The sequence below is a fragment of the Coffea eugenioides genome, chromosome 2 (assembly GCF_003713205.1).
Source record: "Coffea eugenioides isolate CCC68of chromosome 2, Ceug_1.0, whole genome shotgun sequence".
NCBI lineage: Eukaryota > Viridiplantae > Streptophyta > Magnoliopsida > Gentianales > Rubiaceae > Coffea > Coffea eugenioides.
In genome coordinates, this window is record NC_040036.1 from 17,196,349 (window position 1) to 17,214,353 (window position 18,005).

Consider the following 18,005-nt stretch of genomic DNA (forward strand, 5'->3'; position numbering starts at 1 on the left):
TAATATCGCTCTTTTTTACCGTGGCAACTTTAGCAAATTCTCCCCCTCAGACGATTGGATTGATTGATTACATGGTAAAGCAACTATCGTATGGTACTAACTTTTTTTTTTAAACTCTTTTTTCCATTCTATTTGTATAGGACAGAATCCTTTTTTTTAAACTCCTTTTTTTTTATCTATTTTTTGAAACCATAACCTGCTGTAAGCATCACTAAAGCTGGCTTGTAGACTTTCAAATGCGGACACAGGTGAGACACTTAATGACGAAATAATCGGTGAATTCACAATTGGCCTTCATAAAAATATATATATATATGTGTATTATTTCTGCAATAAACAAGTCACAATGCACAAGGTTAAATGTAGGACAAAATTATAATCCCTGGCACACAGTAGCTTACTGGTGTACAAGAACCGTACACACGGACGGTGAATCAGGAGCCTATTCGTTAGGGAAATCAAAAGTTGAATCTTTAGATCACTTTTCTATGCCCTCCAAAAGCCCAGATCTGAAAGAAATAGGAGTGAAAGGTAAGAATTGCAGTTGACCCTTGCACAAGTAAATAAAAAGAGCCGATTGTTGTGCTCACACACGCGCACATACATGGACGCACACAGTGAGAGTATAGAAATTTTGTGCAAACATGCCAATCAATTCTCTAACCTTCAAGTTTGAATCCCAACTTCCTGTACATAAAGCACTGCCATCAGCTGACAATCCCAAACAACTAATGCGACCCTCGTGAGAATTTTGAAGAGTTCCTAGATTCAAAACGACCTATCAAGACAAAGTACAAGGCAACTTCAAAAAGTCAGGCAATGAGCTGGGAGAACATAGAATTGGTACTTAAAATCATGGATGAGCATCAAATTGCAAAATTTGCTAGATGATTTCAAAAGAATGTCATGAAATAGCTCGTTGACTTCTCAAAGATTGGTTTTTTTTTTTCATTTTAGCCTCAGTACAGAATGTGAGGTGTTCACTTGGGAGTTGGGACCAAAACGGACCTTTTCTTGAACTCATTTTTAACCTCACGAGTTCGGATTTTTAAGCAACTGCAGGTATATCCTTCCTACACACCACCTCACAATTCAAAACAATAATATTACTGCACGTATAAATTTGTCATGCAATAGCATTAAAAAAATAGAGAAAGGGTAAGGAGGAGAAAACACGCTATACTGGGTTAATGGGAGAAAGGAAGAAAAATATCCAAGTGGAACTGATTAATATTTGAAACGGGTTAAAATTGATTAGTGAAAGTTTCAGCCCAAAAAATTGGACAATTTTGAAACGGATGCATGCTAGCTAGTAAAAAAGGTAAAAGTACCAAGTACCTGTCCCAATAAGGTATCCCATACATAGCAATCACCATTTGAATACCCAGCAAAAAGAAGTCTGCCAGAAATTGAAAATGCAATTGAAGTAACAGGCGGCACCTCATTATCCCCATGTTGCTGATAGTACACTTGCAGCTGATGCCCAGTCCTAATATCGAATAATCTGCAAGTTCCATCATCCGAACCAGTTCCAAATCTATTTCCATCTGGGAAAAATTTTACAGCATTAACATCTCCTTCATGACCATGAAAGGTCCGGACAGCCCGACTGGCAACCCGAGTGTCCCAAAGACGGGCAGTTGAATCACAAGACCCAGACACAAACATTCTTGAATTTGATCCATTAATGGAGACACTAAAAAAAAAAGAGAGAGCAAGAATGGTTCCAAGACAATGCGTTATTGCTACATCAAATGCTTCATGCAGAAGAAGATAATAAGATACAGAAAACATAATTAACGTCTGAATATACCTTAGCACATCAGCAGTGTGGCCAGATTGAAATTCACCTCCAAAGACAGATGTCCTAAGACCTGTAGTTATATCCCACAAGCCACATGTTTGATCTCCAGAGCTAGTGATTAAGTGTGCATCTTCATCAGGAACATACTGACATGATGACACATAGCCCTTATGCCCACTAAGCATTTTCGACACTGGTAGATTACCATCTCTGTCAGTTGGAGAATTTAGGTTAAAGATGGAGCAAACGCTGTCGAGTCCACCACAGGCAACAGACTGCCCAGTCGGTGAGAAGGCACAAGTCATGACCCATGCACAGGGTAGCTTAATAGCATGTGTCTTTTGGCTTGTGAGAGCGTTCCATACTATTAATCGACCATCCTGGGATGCACTGACAATGCGATTCTTTTCTGAAGTCCAGTCAAGCGAATACACCTGAAACATGTTTATATAGTATAATTAATCACAAATGAAACAGCAAGTGAAACTTGAAATACTAGTGTTACTTCAATTACATAAATTTAATCTAAATCATGTTTATGTCAGTCATCACAGAGACAATAGAAAGTGAAACTTGAAATACTAGTGTCACACCAATGCAAAATTTTCATCTAAATCCAAATTAAGTCAGCATGTTCAAAGGCACCATGCTTCCCAAGCAGCAACCAAATGACTCTAAGAGTTACACCTGCCAAGGTACATTTAGCTCTCTTTTCAATTCCATTATTGTAACATAAGCAAGGAATGTAAGAAATGTAATTAAAATTCACTGAACAGCATAAGAAAAGGAGAACCAAATGATTTTGTCTCTAATCGTATCAAAATCAGGCAATTGCAGCATCATATGGTATTAGAAGAATCAAAATCAGCTTTCTGATGAAAATAGTTAGCCAAATTACAGTTTCCCAGCGGCCTGCCCAGCCGAATTCCAGATTTAGAACTTAATCCGAAAAGCTTGCTAACTGTTTGGAGCCTTTATGAGGCACCGTAATGAATAGCAATCAGTCGAATGTATGTCAAATTCCTAGGTTGAAGAATAAAATAACATATTAAGTATATCACAAGGCCAAGGATAGATAATCAAGTAAAGTGAATCCAACGAAATGAAAAGATGACAAGAGGAAACGAGAATGACAAGTGAAAAACCTTGCCGTTATGGCCCTGCAGAGTCCGACAGCAAACCAGATCCGTTGGGCCGAAGCTCACCGGAGTTCTACCCTGCGACCTAGAGTATCCCGCCACTGCAACAGCCATAATTAATAGTAATTAATATAATTCCACACAAAAATTTAGCATCTTCCAGATCTAAGACATATACCTTGATAAACACCACAATTCAAACAAGTAAATATATAGCCAAAAAAAAAAAACAAAAGAACGAAGGCGAACCAACCGTCGGTGTCAAGAAGGAGAAGACGCTTCTGTTTCAATTGGTCCCTGAGAGCACTGACAGTCTGGGTGGCGGCTAAGTGCCTCTCCTTCAGCTCGGCAACTGACATTTTTCCCTCCCCTTTTCCTCCCCAAACTCGACACAAATTCAAGTCCTCTGGACTCCTCCTACATCTTCCATAGCCTAATTCTCTTGGGTCAAGTGGGCTTCATTCTAAGGTTGCTACACGTATATAATCAGGACAAATCAAGAAAACTCTTCCTTAAATTTGGTCTTCTGGGTAATTACTAATAAAAATTAAGGGTTTTAGGAGCTAAAGAATTTTGATAATACAGGAGTAGGAGAGATATAGCGGCGGAGAAGCACGGAGTAGAGACAGCCACGGCCGACTGTTACCGGTTACGGGTGACAGCTGAAACGGAGACTCCGGGTTAGAGACCCAAATGCCAAATTTTTTTGAGACTAATAGTACCAAAGAGTAACAAGTCGTAATTCGGTCGTTTTGTGGGGCTTTTGTAGTGGGGTATTCACTATTCAGATCACCAGTCACCGGTTCAGGGCTAGCCGTTGTTCAGATGTTAGGCCCACCCGTTTATGCTTTCTTTTCGAGTAATATAATACTACTAACAATCAGTGAAAACTGAAAAGTCAGAAGTGTGATGGTGGAACTGGTGGTACTCGTCCCTGGTGGTTGGGGGGGCCATTGGCCTGAAGCAGCCGGGTCCGAATCTGCCGACGTGGCGGCAGGACATAGGTGCTGGGGTGATGATCCCACCCACCCCAGTGGCTTGGCTGTCTGTTTCCTTGATAAGGGCTTGGGTGCGTCCCAGTCGTACATTCACACCTCTCACACTCGGAAATAGTAGTGAGTTTCTGAGTTCTGACACCATTCTACCACTTTCCACATTCGAGAGAGACTCGAGACTTTAGAGCAAAAATCACACGTAGTTTATTTATACACGACCACTTCACGGCCATTGAATCTGTTTGGGTGCCCACGGGGTTAGATCACCCGGTCCGCGGCTGGAAAACCACTCGCAAGGTCGTGGGATCGAACCTCACCTAACGCTTGGGTGCGGTTGGGATGGCGCTGTACTCCAGGCGCAGGGGATTAGTCGGGCCGCCTTCGGATCTTGACCCGGACACCCCTGTGTTGACAAAAAAAAAAAAAAAAAAAAAATCTGTTTGGGTAATTTATTATTTATAAAAATTTATTCAACTGTATCATAAATATATTTTTTTAATAAATTTTTATTTTTTTATTTCACATGCATTACATTACATTAGAAAAAATACTATAATATTTTTTCAAAATTTCTTTCAAATAATCTCTCATCCAAAAACATTTATTATTATTCTTTATGAATATATAATATATGGAACTTGTTTATATTAGTAGAAATAGTAACGGGGCAAGGGCGGGCATGGGGGAAGGCGAGGGGCCTTTCCCCTGCCCCGTTGCCCAAACATTCCCCGCCACCATTTCGTCGTCCATCGCTCGTTCCTGCTCCATCCCACTTCTCTCACATGTACTTGCGGGGTTAATAGAAAAAAAAATTTATATGAAAAAAGAGTAATTTCATCAATTTGAAATAATATCTGCAGTAAGTGTTATAATAATAAAATCTAGAGGAAAGTTCCTCCATAAACAATCATCAGAAATGGAACAAGCATATTTAGCAAAAACAATAAAGCAACATTAATTGTTCTAGGCACCCATGATGCTTCTCGGGTTGCAAAACTTTGTATGTCTACAAGAATATCGTTCACAAGCATTCCACGAGTTGATGCATTTGAGTCCATACTTTCAATCGTTTTAATGATTTTCTGATAAACTCTCATGAAGCAGAGTAGTGTTATATGTTCAAGATTAGACACTCTAATTGGAATAAATTCAACCAGAATGGGTTAAGATTTCGCGTTGTCGTGCTCTCCGCATTTGTTGATCCCAAAAAAAAAAAAAAACTATCCGCATTTGGTCATTAATGCTGGAATTGATTGAAAAAGAAAGGGTACCCAACCCAAACAAATGCCTTAGGAGAATGAGATGACTCCCGAGTCCCTCCACAATCAGACCAATCGATGGACTCAGGTTAATCCACATTCCTTACCTCGAGTTGTGGCTTATTAAGGGAAAAAAACACTTAGACTAGCAAAATGTATGGTCAAGAAAAAAATATAAAACACATTACGACTAAGCGAATTAAATGATACAGAAAAAAGAGGAAAATGCCCAAGGAATCATACCCACCAAACGCGTTGAATTGAAATTGTTTTTATCCTTTAAAAACACTGGCCCCTATGGGGGTCGCTTCCTCCTCTCAACCACTGGATCACCAACACATAACAACCATATTTAAAGGCACATGGTGTTATGCTCAAAATTTTCTCATCATGTTACGTCACTTGGACGAGGTAGGAGTATGATGCGATAATCGTCCAAAGACGAAATAGAAACATCAAATAATAGATCCCAAAGTTTTCCTCTTAATGGGTGTTTTTTTTCCCTCTTAATGGTACGTACGTATTAGTTTTCTCAGGGAGATACAGAGGAAAAAAAAAACAATCAATTTACAATCTACTCAAATATTGCCACGTGTCATCAACTTATATCTTTAATTGTTTTTGAGTCTAATTTGCCAGTTGGGCTTAAGCAAACAACTGTCGGGAAGCGAATTCATACAGTAATTGTTTAAGCTTTTAGAGCACCTTAAACATTACAAATGAATGTGAATAATTTCGGTTTCAAGAGTGATTTATTTAAGATCGCATATAGAAGAAAATGAGACCAACTAAACTTTTTGAAAATTAGGCCGCATACAATTCACAAGCATTTCTGAATCTTAAACGTTTTAATATTTCCATTTGACCTCTTGTAGACTTGTAGTAGTAGTGTGTTTCTTAATTGGTTTTCCCTTTTTTTTTTGGGGGGGGGGGGGGGGGGCGCCAAGGAAGGTTGACTGGGGTGAGCGGAGGAGAAACAAGCCACAGAAATGAAAGCCAAATAAAATAGGATAGACAAAAAAGGCTTATTTTCTGCCCTGCCCTTTCCTTCAATAGAATGAAATTCACAACTTGACGATTGTTTAGCTATATATCATGAAATGATTACTTCTGCTGGCCAATGACACTCAAGCTTATTATTACCTCAGCTATCCAAATAATATCCCTTTCTCTTCATGTATTGCCACCAGGATAACTGCACTGACCATAGCCTGCAAGAGCAGAAAATTTCGGAGCGCAAGAAACGAGAAAATTGTTACCATCAATATTTGCCTAGGAGGTAAAAGGAAAAGACAGTCCGATGCAATGCTCGTGTAAATTTTGACCGTCGAATAATGCTGAATGGAATTCTAGTAACACTAGTGCGGAAAAATATTCTGCCACCTGTTGCACTCACAGAACTGGCAGGGCATATACAACGCAAATTTATCCCACATCCCCTCCCCCCCCAAAACACAAAAACCAATCATTCACAAGGTAAAGATACCACATTGACAAAAAAACCAGTTCTTATGCATTGACATGAAACCGAACAAGTTTAACCTGAAGAAATGAATGGTCTTACTTGGATTAGTATAAGTAAGAGTGGCGGTCTGCAGGAAATCGCAGTTCCAAGGATTCCTGCCAGCAGTTTGATAGAGGAGATTCATTGCATAGGCAGCATGTGCTGCCACAGTATTTGGGTCAAAACATGTTCCACCAGTTTGAATTGGACTACAATCAATACCTTGGGCACAGGCATAGTCAAGATTTGACTGCAATTGAGCATCAGAAACACCCGGTTTGGGCACACACCAACCAGCTGCTGGCTTTGGTACTGGTGTAACTGGGGTTATGGGAGTTGTGGGACTCACAGGGGCAGGAGTTGCCGGAGTTGCTGGAGTTGTAGGAGTCTGGGAGGAAGATTGGCCACGATGTTATTAGTTAGCAAATGCAACCCAGCTCGTAACATGAGCTATAAATTCCAACATAACTTTGATGAAGTTCAAGGTATTCCCTGGTTGCAAATATCTATCTACTTACTAGAAAGATTTATGAAAATCAAACCAATTTCTCTTAAGCGTTGCTGCTATATTCAGGCGAGACCACATCAGCGGTTACCGAACTTATGTTGATGCATGAAAACTACCAGCAATGCACGTGCTAAGACTGGACTATCAGCTGATTCCGTTAAACTATTTAAGACTCTCTAAACATTTTGAGGAATTTACTTGTGAATTAAATTACTACGGGTCCTGCATCGATCGATGGTGATTACCTGACTGTTCTTTGAAAGATCAACATCATAAGTCACAGAGAGATCAGGCTTGAAGAGCCCAAATGACCGTTCTGAGCTTGGCCCGGGTTTCAAATCCTCATCAAAGAGGGCAAATATATAGGTGTCAACAGACTTTCCAGGCATCAGGGGAGTGCCAACCAATGATCTGAGGTGGCTTATCAAGTTCCCGTTGAAGGCTTTTGCATTGTCCAGACTTGGGCCAACTTCAGTGGGATCTCCCTTGTATGGCCACCCTGTCTCTGCAACCACAATCTCGACATCCTTGAATCCCAATGCATTGAGGGCAGAATGTACTGCATCCACCTACATTAGTGCACACGGAAGGTAAATTTTGTTAACCCCTCGAAGCACTTGGGAAGGTAAGTTGGTTAGTGAGAATAATTATAATCCCCGTTGGCGGTCCTTGTTATCTACAATGAAATAATTTTTTTTTTTTAAAAAAAGCATAAATTGTGATGAAATATCAGGTCCACAACTAGTGGTCCCTTGTTCAAAGAAATCTAACGAGAAAATTTTACACCCATATAGTCCAGATCAAACAAAACCCAATTGCCGGACAAGCTTCTCTGGTTCCTGTTCTCTACAATTATTAGCATTGCCAGCCTGTCATCTATGGAAAGTTGGGCTCCAGGCAGGCAATATGCTTTGAAGCAGGACAATTTCCACCATAAGAGGCCACGGTAATCATACAGTTGCTGCTGGATAAGGATATGCTCGAAAATTGTATGACAATTGCAGTCTTAGTAGTAGGTATAGTCAATTTTTTGTTACCTTACTGCATAGAAATGATGCTCAGCTTGAAATAGAGGCAAACTTTCGGTACAAAAATATCGATGACCCACCCACCATCCAGATGCCCGTTCAACTTGACATGAACCAATATGCTAACACTCAAAATCATGTAGTCCATCTGCTGCTGCTGCTGCCACTTGCCTCTTATTAGGTAAATAAAATTACTACGATAAGAAAAATGCGAAAATGGTCCCAAGTAAATAAGATATTCCATTTGGGATCTCAATTAATTTTGAAGATATTTTCCACCTGAAACTCATCGAAAATTAAGTGACAAACTACCAGTCCAAGAGGAGCTTGTAATTAACTTAACGTATACTTCCTTCAAAAAAAATAAAATTAACGTATATTAACTGGCAGTATCACTACTTGCAGTTGAAGTAACAGCCGCCGACATCGATTTTGCGCAGGGGAAAAACAAAAAGAAAAAAAAAAAGGTCATGCAAGACAAATTAGGACACTAACTTCAATGCGTCCAGGCTGTAAGTGGGACCAGGTAATTATAACTAACCTGAGCATCAAACATGTTCATGTACTTAATACCCGTTCCTGAGTCGACTCGTCCAGCATTGGGTTGGAAGAGACAGAAAGCCAACGTCTCGGCCCGTGGATCACTCTGGTATGCAAAATACGGATACGGGTTTATCATAAAAGGGGAACCGTTGGCTTGATGAAATTGCAATAACGCTTTCATTGTGCCCCCGAAACCCGGGTTAAATGTTCCGGATGATGGCGGGTCGGACTGAGTCAACACGGCCATTGAATGAACCGTCGACACCTTAATTTTCCCACCAAGCGAAGCTGCAGATTCAAATAATTTTTTTTTGTTATCAATCCGTTTTCTTATCAAAAATTTTTTTTTTCAAAAATAAGAAAGCAATACTGAAGAAGACGACGAGAGTGAAAAGTATTGGGAGTAGCTGAAGAGGAGCGACCAGCATTGAGGGCGTTTTGGACATTTTGCATCGCCGGTAAGAGTTGAGAAATAAGGTTTTGGTCGGTGGCGGTCATGACCTCATTACCGACGGTGATGACGAGAATTTTGCTAGCTGGGTAATAAGGCAAGACGTTGGTGGCGACCCATTGTCCCGCGAAATTAGGGTCGGAGGCAAGCGCGGGAATGTCTCCGTTGGCTGCGCCAATAACAATGCCGATGCCGGTATCGGCCAAGGCTCTGATGATAGCTGGATCGGCTCCGTACAGTCTGACCTTCTCAATGCTAGTGGACCGGAGTAGCTTCGCGGTGGCAGCGGGCGGGGGCAAGTTGTCGGCGACTTGTCCATAATTCACGCCAATGAAAGATTGAGAGCCTGAAAAATATGAAAAAAAAAAAAGAAGAATCCGCCACGAGTTAGGTAGCCCTCAGGCTCAGTCGCCACTGGCCAGAGTTAAGAAAAAGAATGGAAAACGCGTTTGCAGTAGAATATGTAACTGACGTGGTGTTTGACTATAATATAATCGTAGACATAAGAAGGAAATACAAAGCCTGCCCCCTCTCCTTAGTCCTTAGAAAGCAGTATGAAGAGAATACATGATCATTCTGCAGAGTCAAGTCAACAAAGTCTTTGTATGGTAACCATACACTACTGCATCGTTAATTATAGAGTATAATTTTGCAGACAGGTGTTCCCTTCCTTAACTTGAGATTATTCTAGACAATATTTTGGATATAGTAATATATTACAGGAGCTCATTGCCATTCTAAAAACCAAAAAAAAAAAGAGGAGGAGGAGCTCAGGTTCTGTTATTCGAAGTCAAAAAAATGGAACTAATTAACAAGAAATTAACTCTTTTTTCTCTATAAAAAACTAGTATTATATTTGCACGAACATGCGTTTGTAGAACACTATAAATATACTGAGTACTGAAATGATTAGTAGAAAACGATAGTAGTACAGTACTTACAGGCGAAGTGAACAAATTGGAAAAGAAGAGGGCAAAGGGCGGCGGCGCAAATGAAAAGAGGAGAGTTGTGATTGAAGAGAGGCATGATGCATGGACTTTGAGAGCTCTGTGGTCGTCGGAATTACTCAAAAAGCGTTAGTGATTTTGTAATTAGAAGATTGGAGGCGGAAAGGAGCGAAAAAAGGGAGAGAGATTGAGAGAGAGAGATAGTGAGAGAGGCAGAGGGGGGGAGAGTAATATCAATATGTATTCAAGTTGATGGTGATGGCATGGAGTGGGGCAGTTTTACATTTGGACGGATTTGTAACGGTAACATGCTATGCTATTGCATTCGCAGGGTGAAGATCTATGTATCCGCGTATGCTGAAATCCATCTGTGCGTCTGACGTGTGTTGTTGGAAGTTGGTACCTGGAACATGGCCGGGGATTTACGTAATAACAGCTCGCCCTTCCCTGCATTGTTGGTTCACCGTTTGTGCATCCGTCCGTCATTGAGTGGTCGCGTGCATATACGTCTTCATTTCTCGAAGAGGATCAAATTCTAAAACGTGGGAATAGGACCAGCAAAAGAAAAGATAAAAAAAAATGTCCAGGCTCCGGTCCATAGTTATTTAAAACCAACCCGGCCAACAAGCCGATAAAGGATTTGGGTGAACAGGTCAACGGTTCAACCACAGATTACTAGTTGAATCATCAGGATCTGTGTTTTAGGGTGGCTAAACATATTGTTGACTTTGCTGGAAAAAAAAAATCAAACTTCTTTTTAGCGAATTACGCTGGTGGATGAACACCTTTATCAATTATTACCATTTATTCAGGATCCGTAAGTAACTGAGTGATCTCATAATCTCCATAAGTAGCTAGTTGATCACAATTGGGTAGCGGGGTGCACAGAAAGAAACAAAATATCTACATGTCCATGGCCTGTCTTTTTTTTCACTTCATTTTAACTCAAGTAGATTGGACTCCTGAATCTAATTCTAATTCTAACTCTTCATTTTAACTCAGGTCGATTAAAATTCTAAATATTAACCCTATGCACTGGCGGACCCCAGTGGTTTTGTTGAATGTTGGACACTTTTCTGGTGACTTAATATTCCTGAGTAAAATGTCTAATTTGAAGACATCCCCGATGCGTCCAATTTCTGAACAATGCTCTTTTTCATTCATAGTGATAGTAGGTACGAGCAAGGTCACAATCTAGCAAAAGCATGCTATCAAGCTTGTGAGTCAAACTTTCCCCGCTGCTACTTGCGCTGGCACAGGTTGATTTGAGAGCAGTAGCTCTTGTTTTTTAACTACCACTTGTTTTAATTTTAATTGCTATAAAATTATCGTTTGAGCAAGAAAAAAAAAGAAAAAAGAAAATCATGTTGACCTGGTTGTTCGGTAAACTAGGAAGATAAAGCGTCCAAATATCAGGACTCGCCACTGCAACAGCCATACTGCGCTTGCCGCCGTGTCAAAACATATTACCTACTATATCAGCCACCTCTCATCAAGCCATGCCACTAAATTTCGGGGAATATATTGCTCTCAAAAGTAGTATCATGTATTTGACTCAAGCCACAACCATAATCAGAGAAGTGCGTACATGACCATGACAAAGATTCAGATCGCTAACATATGAAAAAACACAAAACACTAAAATCTCACACAGCCAAGATGCTCTGCCGCACAGAAGCGAAATAAAAAGCACCATAACTAAAAGCACTTGGGACCCAAAAGAAAAAAGTGTAGATCCAAATGTCACCAAGAATGAAATAAATGAAATCGACACTCGACCTTACAAAGGTATTGAAACCAAAAACAAATGATGGGAGAATTATCAGCAATTAGTGGGAGAACTCTCCTCATTTACCCTCCAGAATGGGAGACCGGAGTAGTAACAAATTGACCATCCTTGTATACATGAACATACTGATGTGGCAAAGCGTGTTCCCCCTGCAATAGATCACATAGCTAAGTAACAAGAAACAAGCAGAGATACAGATCAATTTCTGGTGTTTTCTTTTGATTACATATCTTGTAAATTATTTGAGGAAGTGATACTTGCAATCTTAGCAACTTAATTCTAACAACAAGCAGTATCTCCGTGTAGCTCCATTAGAAAATCTATGCACCAACTGGGTTAATTCTGCAGTCTGAGCCTAACAATCATTCTTAAATAACTAAGAACTACTTACAAAGAGGCAGGTACTTAAGATCTATTTAACAATACCATGTGATTTATTTTCTTCTAACAATATATATCCTGTGACCTTAAACTTTGCTTGTGCCACAAATATGTGAAGTTTCCAGAGATTTAGGAACTATGTAAAATTAATCAGCCAATATAACTGTTAAAACTTTGCTTGTGCCACAAAGATGTGAAGTTTCCAGAGATTTAGGAACTATGTAAGATTAATCAGCCAATATAACTTGATTAAGCTCGCAGGGAAGGAACAAAGTAGACAAAAGATCTGTAATTTACACTTCCCTACACACTTCTTAGTCATTAATGATCTTTGAAAATTTGCTAAGCAATTAAAGCAATAATCCCCTTTTCCTCTTTCTTCTATATGGGGTCTCTATATTAGTATTTTAGGCCATAAGCAAGAAGATTCAACATACCCAATCATCATCTTGCCCAGCACCAGGCACTAAGACATTGATATCACTCGACTTAGCTGTTGTTATAGACGCTCCCAGAGAGTCTTTACTCAAATATAACTGGCAACCACCTGTATTATCCACTGAAATTGTTGGAGCTGAACCCTGTAACAACCAGACAAAAGATAAAAGACAAATACAAGTTTTGAGAAAGAAATCACGCTGAAGTAAATGCTTTTTATCAACTGACAGCCATAGCACATAGTAAAGTATAATAAAAACCAAATTTCCTAGCATCAGAAGTGAGATACAACTGAGAATCAGAATCTTCTTCAACTCACAAAAGGCATCAATACCTGACATTGCACCTCAATGCCATTACAGTTAACAATCTCACAAGCTGCCACCACATCCTGTTAACCACATTTTAATTAAAAAAAAAAAAGAGAGTAAGCCAGATGGCCTCAACATGATAGGAAACCTGAAATACGATTAAATATATACGTCCACTTGCCTTAAATACAACTCCCATCTTAGAGCATTTGTCAATTGTTATATTGTTAACTTTTCCTGCACACCATCCCATCCAAGTCAAGCATCAAACTACTAGATCTACAAAAACTAAGTCAAAACTATGACAAATTGGTTAAGTGATGCCCCTTTGCATCTATAAGAGGGTAACATTCATCAGTACAATCAAGGATTACCTTGGATCTGAAGGACAGAATCCTTGCACCCAAAGATGTACACAGACTGCTTTGCATCACAATCATCAATTACCAAGTTCTTTTTCCCAATTTGATTTTCTACCACCCATCTGCCAAGAATAAAGCAGACAACAGATCAGTGACTCTATGACTATCATCAATTACATACAAATCAGGTACTATAGCATTGACTCACTTACGACCCATTTGAAGCTCTAATTTTGGAGGTCCTGCTTTTGAGAAAGAGGACGAACTAACCCGGCTTTCTTTTTCACCAGCACTTACAACACCACTTCTATCAGCACGGTTTTTCGTCTTCATATCAGCTGTGACCTTTCTCAATCCTGTAAACCAGATTACATCATAGGTGTCCAATGTAACCTATGAAATGAACTAGAACGATGGAGGGGCAACGTTACCAGAAGTCACTGGCTTTCCAGAATTAATTTCTTCAAATACAGCAGCCATCCCTTCCTTTGGCTGTGAGGATGAAGGCTTAGGAGGTTCAGAACTGAAAAGGGAAGCTGGTGGTGGAGGTGGAGGGGCAGGTGCACCAGATGCAGAAGCCTTTGTAGCTGCAAAAACTACAGTTTTCCCTGACGCACTCCATACAGGGCCCAAGGGATAATGGCTCTTCACATAATCCCTCAATCCTGGTATGTAAAGCTCCTTCAAGGCTTTGGCCCATTCGACATGATTCGCGTCCTTGTTTCTGTACTCCACAAGGATCTAAAGTGCCATGAAAAGATTAGAACCTACAACTCATTTAAAGTTGCCTTCTATCTATTCATTAGCCTTAAGTGGTAGAACCACTGGAAACAGCCAATCAACAAGATGCAGAAGGCACGACAATGCTCTTCAGGTCATAAGATAAAGGACTCTCTATGTACTCTTTAAGCTCGTTCCTCACAAGAAACACAAACCCGAGTTTTAATCTTAGACACCCAAGAAAAAAATATGGAGGGTTGGGGGAGGGGGGAGGGGAGAGAGCACGCATGCCGTCTGCACAAGGAAACAAGTGACATATACATTCTTTTCTTTTAAAGAAAACCTGGAAATTTTTATAATTACTTCTGATCAACATTTTCAGACTTGACCCAAGAAAGACCATTAGCACAAAAATCAAAACCAAAGAAGCACCAATGGCGTAATTAAGTACATATTTCAGGTACAATAAATAGATTGACACGTAGTTTGGATCAATTACCCCCATCTTGAAGGAAGAGAAAGCTAGACCAGGAAGTAGAGATGGGAAAAAGGTAAGATAATTTAAGGGAACAAAGAAACATAATTTGATACATTTGCCTACAGATTATTTACACGGCAGATACTTTAACTGCCTATTGCACAACAGAAGCATAACATTTCTTGATAACAGATACAGCGAGAGCACGAGGAATTCAAGTGCACTTGGAAATGACAATGCACCTTGTTACTGTAAAATTCAGCCATCTGCCAACTTTCTTCAACATGTGCAATAGGCATGCTCATACCTACAACCGTGCAGCTGAACATGTAAATTTGAGGGCAAAAAAAGCATCTCCATACAACATTTATTATTCAACCTGGAGAAATATCATCTTACCACAGTCCTTTCCGGAGTATGCAATCCATGCCAGAGCAGTTAGACTGTCAGTAGCAGCCTTCAAGTGGTTGAAGAAATCAGATCGCCTTCCTTCAGTCATTTTTGTTGCTTTCACAATCACCTCGTTCAGTGGTTTGAGAAATTCAACCAAACCTGCCATGTCAGGTTTCTGCACAGACAAAGTTACATAACAAGAGTCACAGAGGCAGCATGAGAAAAGCTTAGAAAATGGCGAACAAAATGACAGCAATAAGAATATCAGGCTTAAACATCTGTAAACAATAGCGTAATGAGCCTTAATCCAGGTGAGAAATTACCCTGGATGACAATGTCATTTTGTGCAAGTTACTAGCTGTGATGAAATTATTGCATTGCAACAAAATGAGCAACCTCATGCGCACTGCAGCAATTACTTGGCTTCAATTTAATGTTGAGTATCTAATCAATGCTAATTTATATTTTTTTTAATCCAATAAAAGATCATAAAATGAAACTTGAAGAAATTTTATTTTGATTCTGATCAACCACAATTACTGCACAGGTCTTTTTTTTTCCATCAATCTGCATATACTATAATTTATGAGTCCTAATTCTTCAACAACAACGGAATGATATTTGTTAATTCCATTACATTAAATCCGTCCTACATGCATACTCCAATAAATCAAAACATTACATATATCAGGCACCAAAAAAAAAAGCACTTCAATCTTACGTCCAACAATGAACAACCAGCTTAATTAGCCAAATAACCACCTTAATTAGCCAAAAGAAAGTAAAAAGAAACAAAACAAAACGGTAATGTTCAGGCCATTAATATTATTGCAACAAAAACACACTGACCTGAGACTGCTTGACTTTGATTAGAAGCTCTTTCTGAGTGGAGAAAGCCTGTTCAATGATCTTAGTAACATCCAGAACCTGTCCTCCAATCTTCTCCGCAGCACTCGAAACCCTACCAACGAATTGCGCTATGAGATCCTCATATGCAACGATGGACGGATCCAAGGAAGCCGCATCTCCGCCAATATCCGGCGAACCACCTCGTCCACACGACAGAGCTTCAAGACGCGCCACCGCCGACTCCAATCTCTGTATTAATTTCTCATCCATTGCCCCCAACCCTCTCCCCCCCTTGTATCCGTGTAATTCTCGTTTTATGTACCCCGTCAATGTGTGTTTCAGATAGAGCAGATCTGGTCGCTGTTAAATTGTTGCTCGTTTTGGGTGTGAGAGTGATGGCTTTTAAGCTGTAGACCGCCGAAAGGCGAAAAAAGTGGATTTAGGTAATTAGGAAAATTGAATAAAAGGAAGGGAATAAAATGATGTAAACGGGGCGCGAATCAAAATCTCGGACAAACGGGATTGGGCGGGTAGTGGGAAAGATGCTTGGGGGATACACGTGTCCCATGACCTGGGAAATGTTGGTGTTTCTTCTTGACTTGGGGAACAACCCCAACAAAATAAAAAAATTACTTGGGATCTGTAGTGCTGAATCCGAATTTTTCCAGACATTCAGATGTTTTGAGTGTTTAATAAATGAAAATTTATTTGCTGAACTTGTTAAGCAGTGCTGAATCTGTGTGTATTTTTTCAGCACAAAAATCCTAACTGAATGCTTAATTCTGATAAGAATCAATAGAATTACTTCAGCTACCTTATCTTATCTACCAAATCTACTCTTGTTTGTTAATTATATTCAAAATTCTTATCTAATTAAACAACATAATATTCTCTATCTAACTATTTTTAGTTTCTCTTTTCTCCCTTTTAATGACTTTCATATCTTCTCCATATTTCTCATATAATATATTTCATATTTTATATTAATTTGATTTAAAAATAAATATTGTCATTTTCATACCTAACAATTTTTAATTAATTAAATCATAGATTCTATTTCTTTTTTAAATGAAATGATATAAGGGCAAAATTGTCAAATTAAACTTATTAAGCATTTAGCTATAAATATTTATCAAACAGTATAAATAGGTTTAGCATTAAAATTCAGACATTCATATATTTTTTTCAGTGCTTAAAATTCAGCAAATTAATTATTTCAGTATTCAGATTTCAGAATTCAGATTCAGTTTTATCAAATGGAACCTTGGGGAACAAACACCTCTATTCGATCCAATTTCGAACGATCTTTTCTAGCTTCCTCCCTTTTGAGGTTGTTTAGTTTAATGCTAATTTTGGATGGTACAATATAGAGTTGATGCATGAACATTATTAGGCCTTGTTCGGAAAATAATTTTTTAAATATTTTTCATGAATACATTTTTTAATTACCTTTTTATCTCAAATATATCAAATTGCTACAGTAATTTTTCTACAAAAAAATCCAGAAAAATGCAATCAAAAAATGACCTTAGCATGCCTAAATGCATAAAAATATTGGAAATTACAATTAAATTTGGCATGATTGTTATATTTTTTTTTCACAAGTTAGTACATATTTAGACACACAATTGTAGATATGCATTATTTTTTAAGTACACGGATAAAATTTATAAATAGAACAAAATTATATAAATGTACGCTATAGCATATCATATAAAAACTACAACAATCCTAGCCATAGATGTCCTCGGTCTGACAATGTTGAACGAGTGCTATTGACGTTGATAAGTACTCGCCATAAAGTTTCCGTCAGTCCGTTGCCCTAATATATTGATTCTTTTTTGGGTAAATCTGGACCAGTTTTGATGATGATGCTTTTTCATCATTTTCAAGTTTAATACATGATGTTACATCTTTGTATCGTCCACATATATCTCAAATGTCGATCGGTGGTACTCTTGTAGTTTCACTCCTGTAGTTTTGCTTCTCCTCTTCATCCTATCCCTGGTTCCGATTTTTCATATCATGCCCCATATTGCCCATTTGGAACTCTACGATGAATGAGTTTGCTGCGGTGCTCCGAAGTAGAAACTTTCCTTTTGGGCC

At 39.0% G+C, this 18,005-nt stretch overlaps 3 protein-coding genes across 5 annotated transcripts; all 3 read right to left on the reverse strand.

Annotated features, from left to right (window-relative positions):
- Positions 1-276: 276 nt before the first annotated feature.
- Positions 277-3,680, reverse strand: LOC113761886 (guanine nucleotide-binding protein subunit beta-2). The gene is made up of 6 exons (XM_027305053.1): positions 3,197-3,680; positions 2,950-3,044; positions 1,814-2,238; positions 1,339-1,696; positions 665-778; positions 277-509 (listed from the first exon to the last, which is right to left on the reverse strand). The coding sequence occupies exons 1-6, from the start codon at positions 3,300-3,302 to the stop codon at positions 474-476; spliced, it is 1,134 nt and encodes a 377-aa protein (XP_027160854.1). The 5' UTR covers positions 3,303-3,680; the 3' UTR covers positions 277-473.
- Positions 3,681-6,187: 2,507 nt separating this feature from the next.
- Positions 6,188-10,381, reverse strand: LOC113761199 (glucan endo-1,3-beta-D-glucosidase). Of its 3 annotated transcripts, XM_027304069.1 has the most exons (7): positions 10,173-10,381; positions 9,203-9,577; positions 8,779-9,068; positions 7,455-7,778; positions 6,924-7,089; positions 6,762-6,817; positions 6,188-6,408 (listed from the first exon to the last, which is right to left on the reverse strand). In XM_027304069.1, exons 1-7 carry the CDS (start codon positions 10,255-10,257, stop codon positions 6,346-6,348), a joined length of 1,359 nt encoding a protein of 452 aa, XP_027159870.1. In that variant the 5' UTR covers positions 10,258-10,381; the 3' UTR covers positions 6,188-6,345. The 3 variants fall into 3 exon arrangements, with proteins under 3 accessions (XP_027159870.1, XP_027159869.1, XP_027159868.1); XM_027304068.1 differs by having other exon boundaries at positions 6,762-7,080; XM_027304067.1 differs by having other exon boundaries at positions 6,762-7,089; positions 10,173-10,380.
- Positions 10,382-11,702: 1,321 nt separating this feature from the next.
- On the reverse strand, positions 11,703-16,386 carry LOC113761200 (cyclase-associated protein 1). Its single transcript, XM_027304071.1, has 10 exons — positions 15,900-16,386; positions 15,057-15,225; positions 14,900-14,964; positions 13,891-14,200; positions 13,668-13,815; positions 13,472-13,581; positions 13,279-13,334; positions 13,121-13,177; positions 12,786-12,929; positions 11,703-12,116 (listed from the first exon to the last, which is right to left on the reverse strand). Exons 1-10 carry the CDS (start codon positions 16,167-16,169, stop codon positions 12,030-12,032), a joined length of 1,416 nt encoding a protein of 471 aa, XP_027159872.1. The 5' UTR covers positions 16,170-16,386; the 3' UTR covers positions 11,703-12,029.
- Positions 16,387-18,005: the final 1,619 nt, after the last annotated feature.

Coding starts and splice junctions, on each gene's coding strand:
- LOC113761200 (XM_027304071.1), bottom strand. CDS start 16,169: ATGGATGAGAAATTAATACAGAGATTGGAGTCGGCGGTGGCGCGTCTT. Junction 15,226..15,899: donor TCAAAGTCAAGCAGTCTCAG/GTCAGTGTGTTT, acceptor TTGTCTGTGCAG/AAACCTGACATGGCAGGTTT. Junction 14,201..14,899: donor CTGAATTTTACAGTAACAAG/GTGCATTGTCAT, acceptor ATGGCACTTTAG/ATCCTTGTGGAGTACAGAAA.
- LOC113761199 (XM_027304067.1), bottom strand. CDS start 10,257: ATGCCTCTCTTCAATCACAACTCTCCTCTTTTCATTTGCGCCGCCGCC. Junction 7,090..7,454: donor ATCTTTCAAAGAACAGTCAG/GTAATCACCATC, acceptor TCTTCCTCCCAG/ACTCCTACAACTCCAGCAAC. Junction 6,409..6,761: donor TCTTACTTATACTAATCCAA/GTAAGACCATTC, acceptor CTGCTCTTGCAG/GCTATGGTCAGTGCAGTTAT.
- LOC113761886 (XM_027305053.1), bottom strand. CDS start 3,302: ATGTCAGTTGCCGAGCTGAAGGAGAGGCACTTAGCCGCCACCCAGACT. Junction 3,045..3,196: donor TCTCCTTCTTGACACCGACG/GTTGGTTCGCCT, acceptor TGGCTGTTGCAG/TGGCGGGATACTCTAGGTCG. Junction 2,239..2,949: donor TGCAGGGCCATAACGGCAAG/GTTTTTCACTTG, acceptor AACATGTTTCAG/GTGTATTCGCTTGACTGGAC.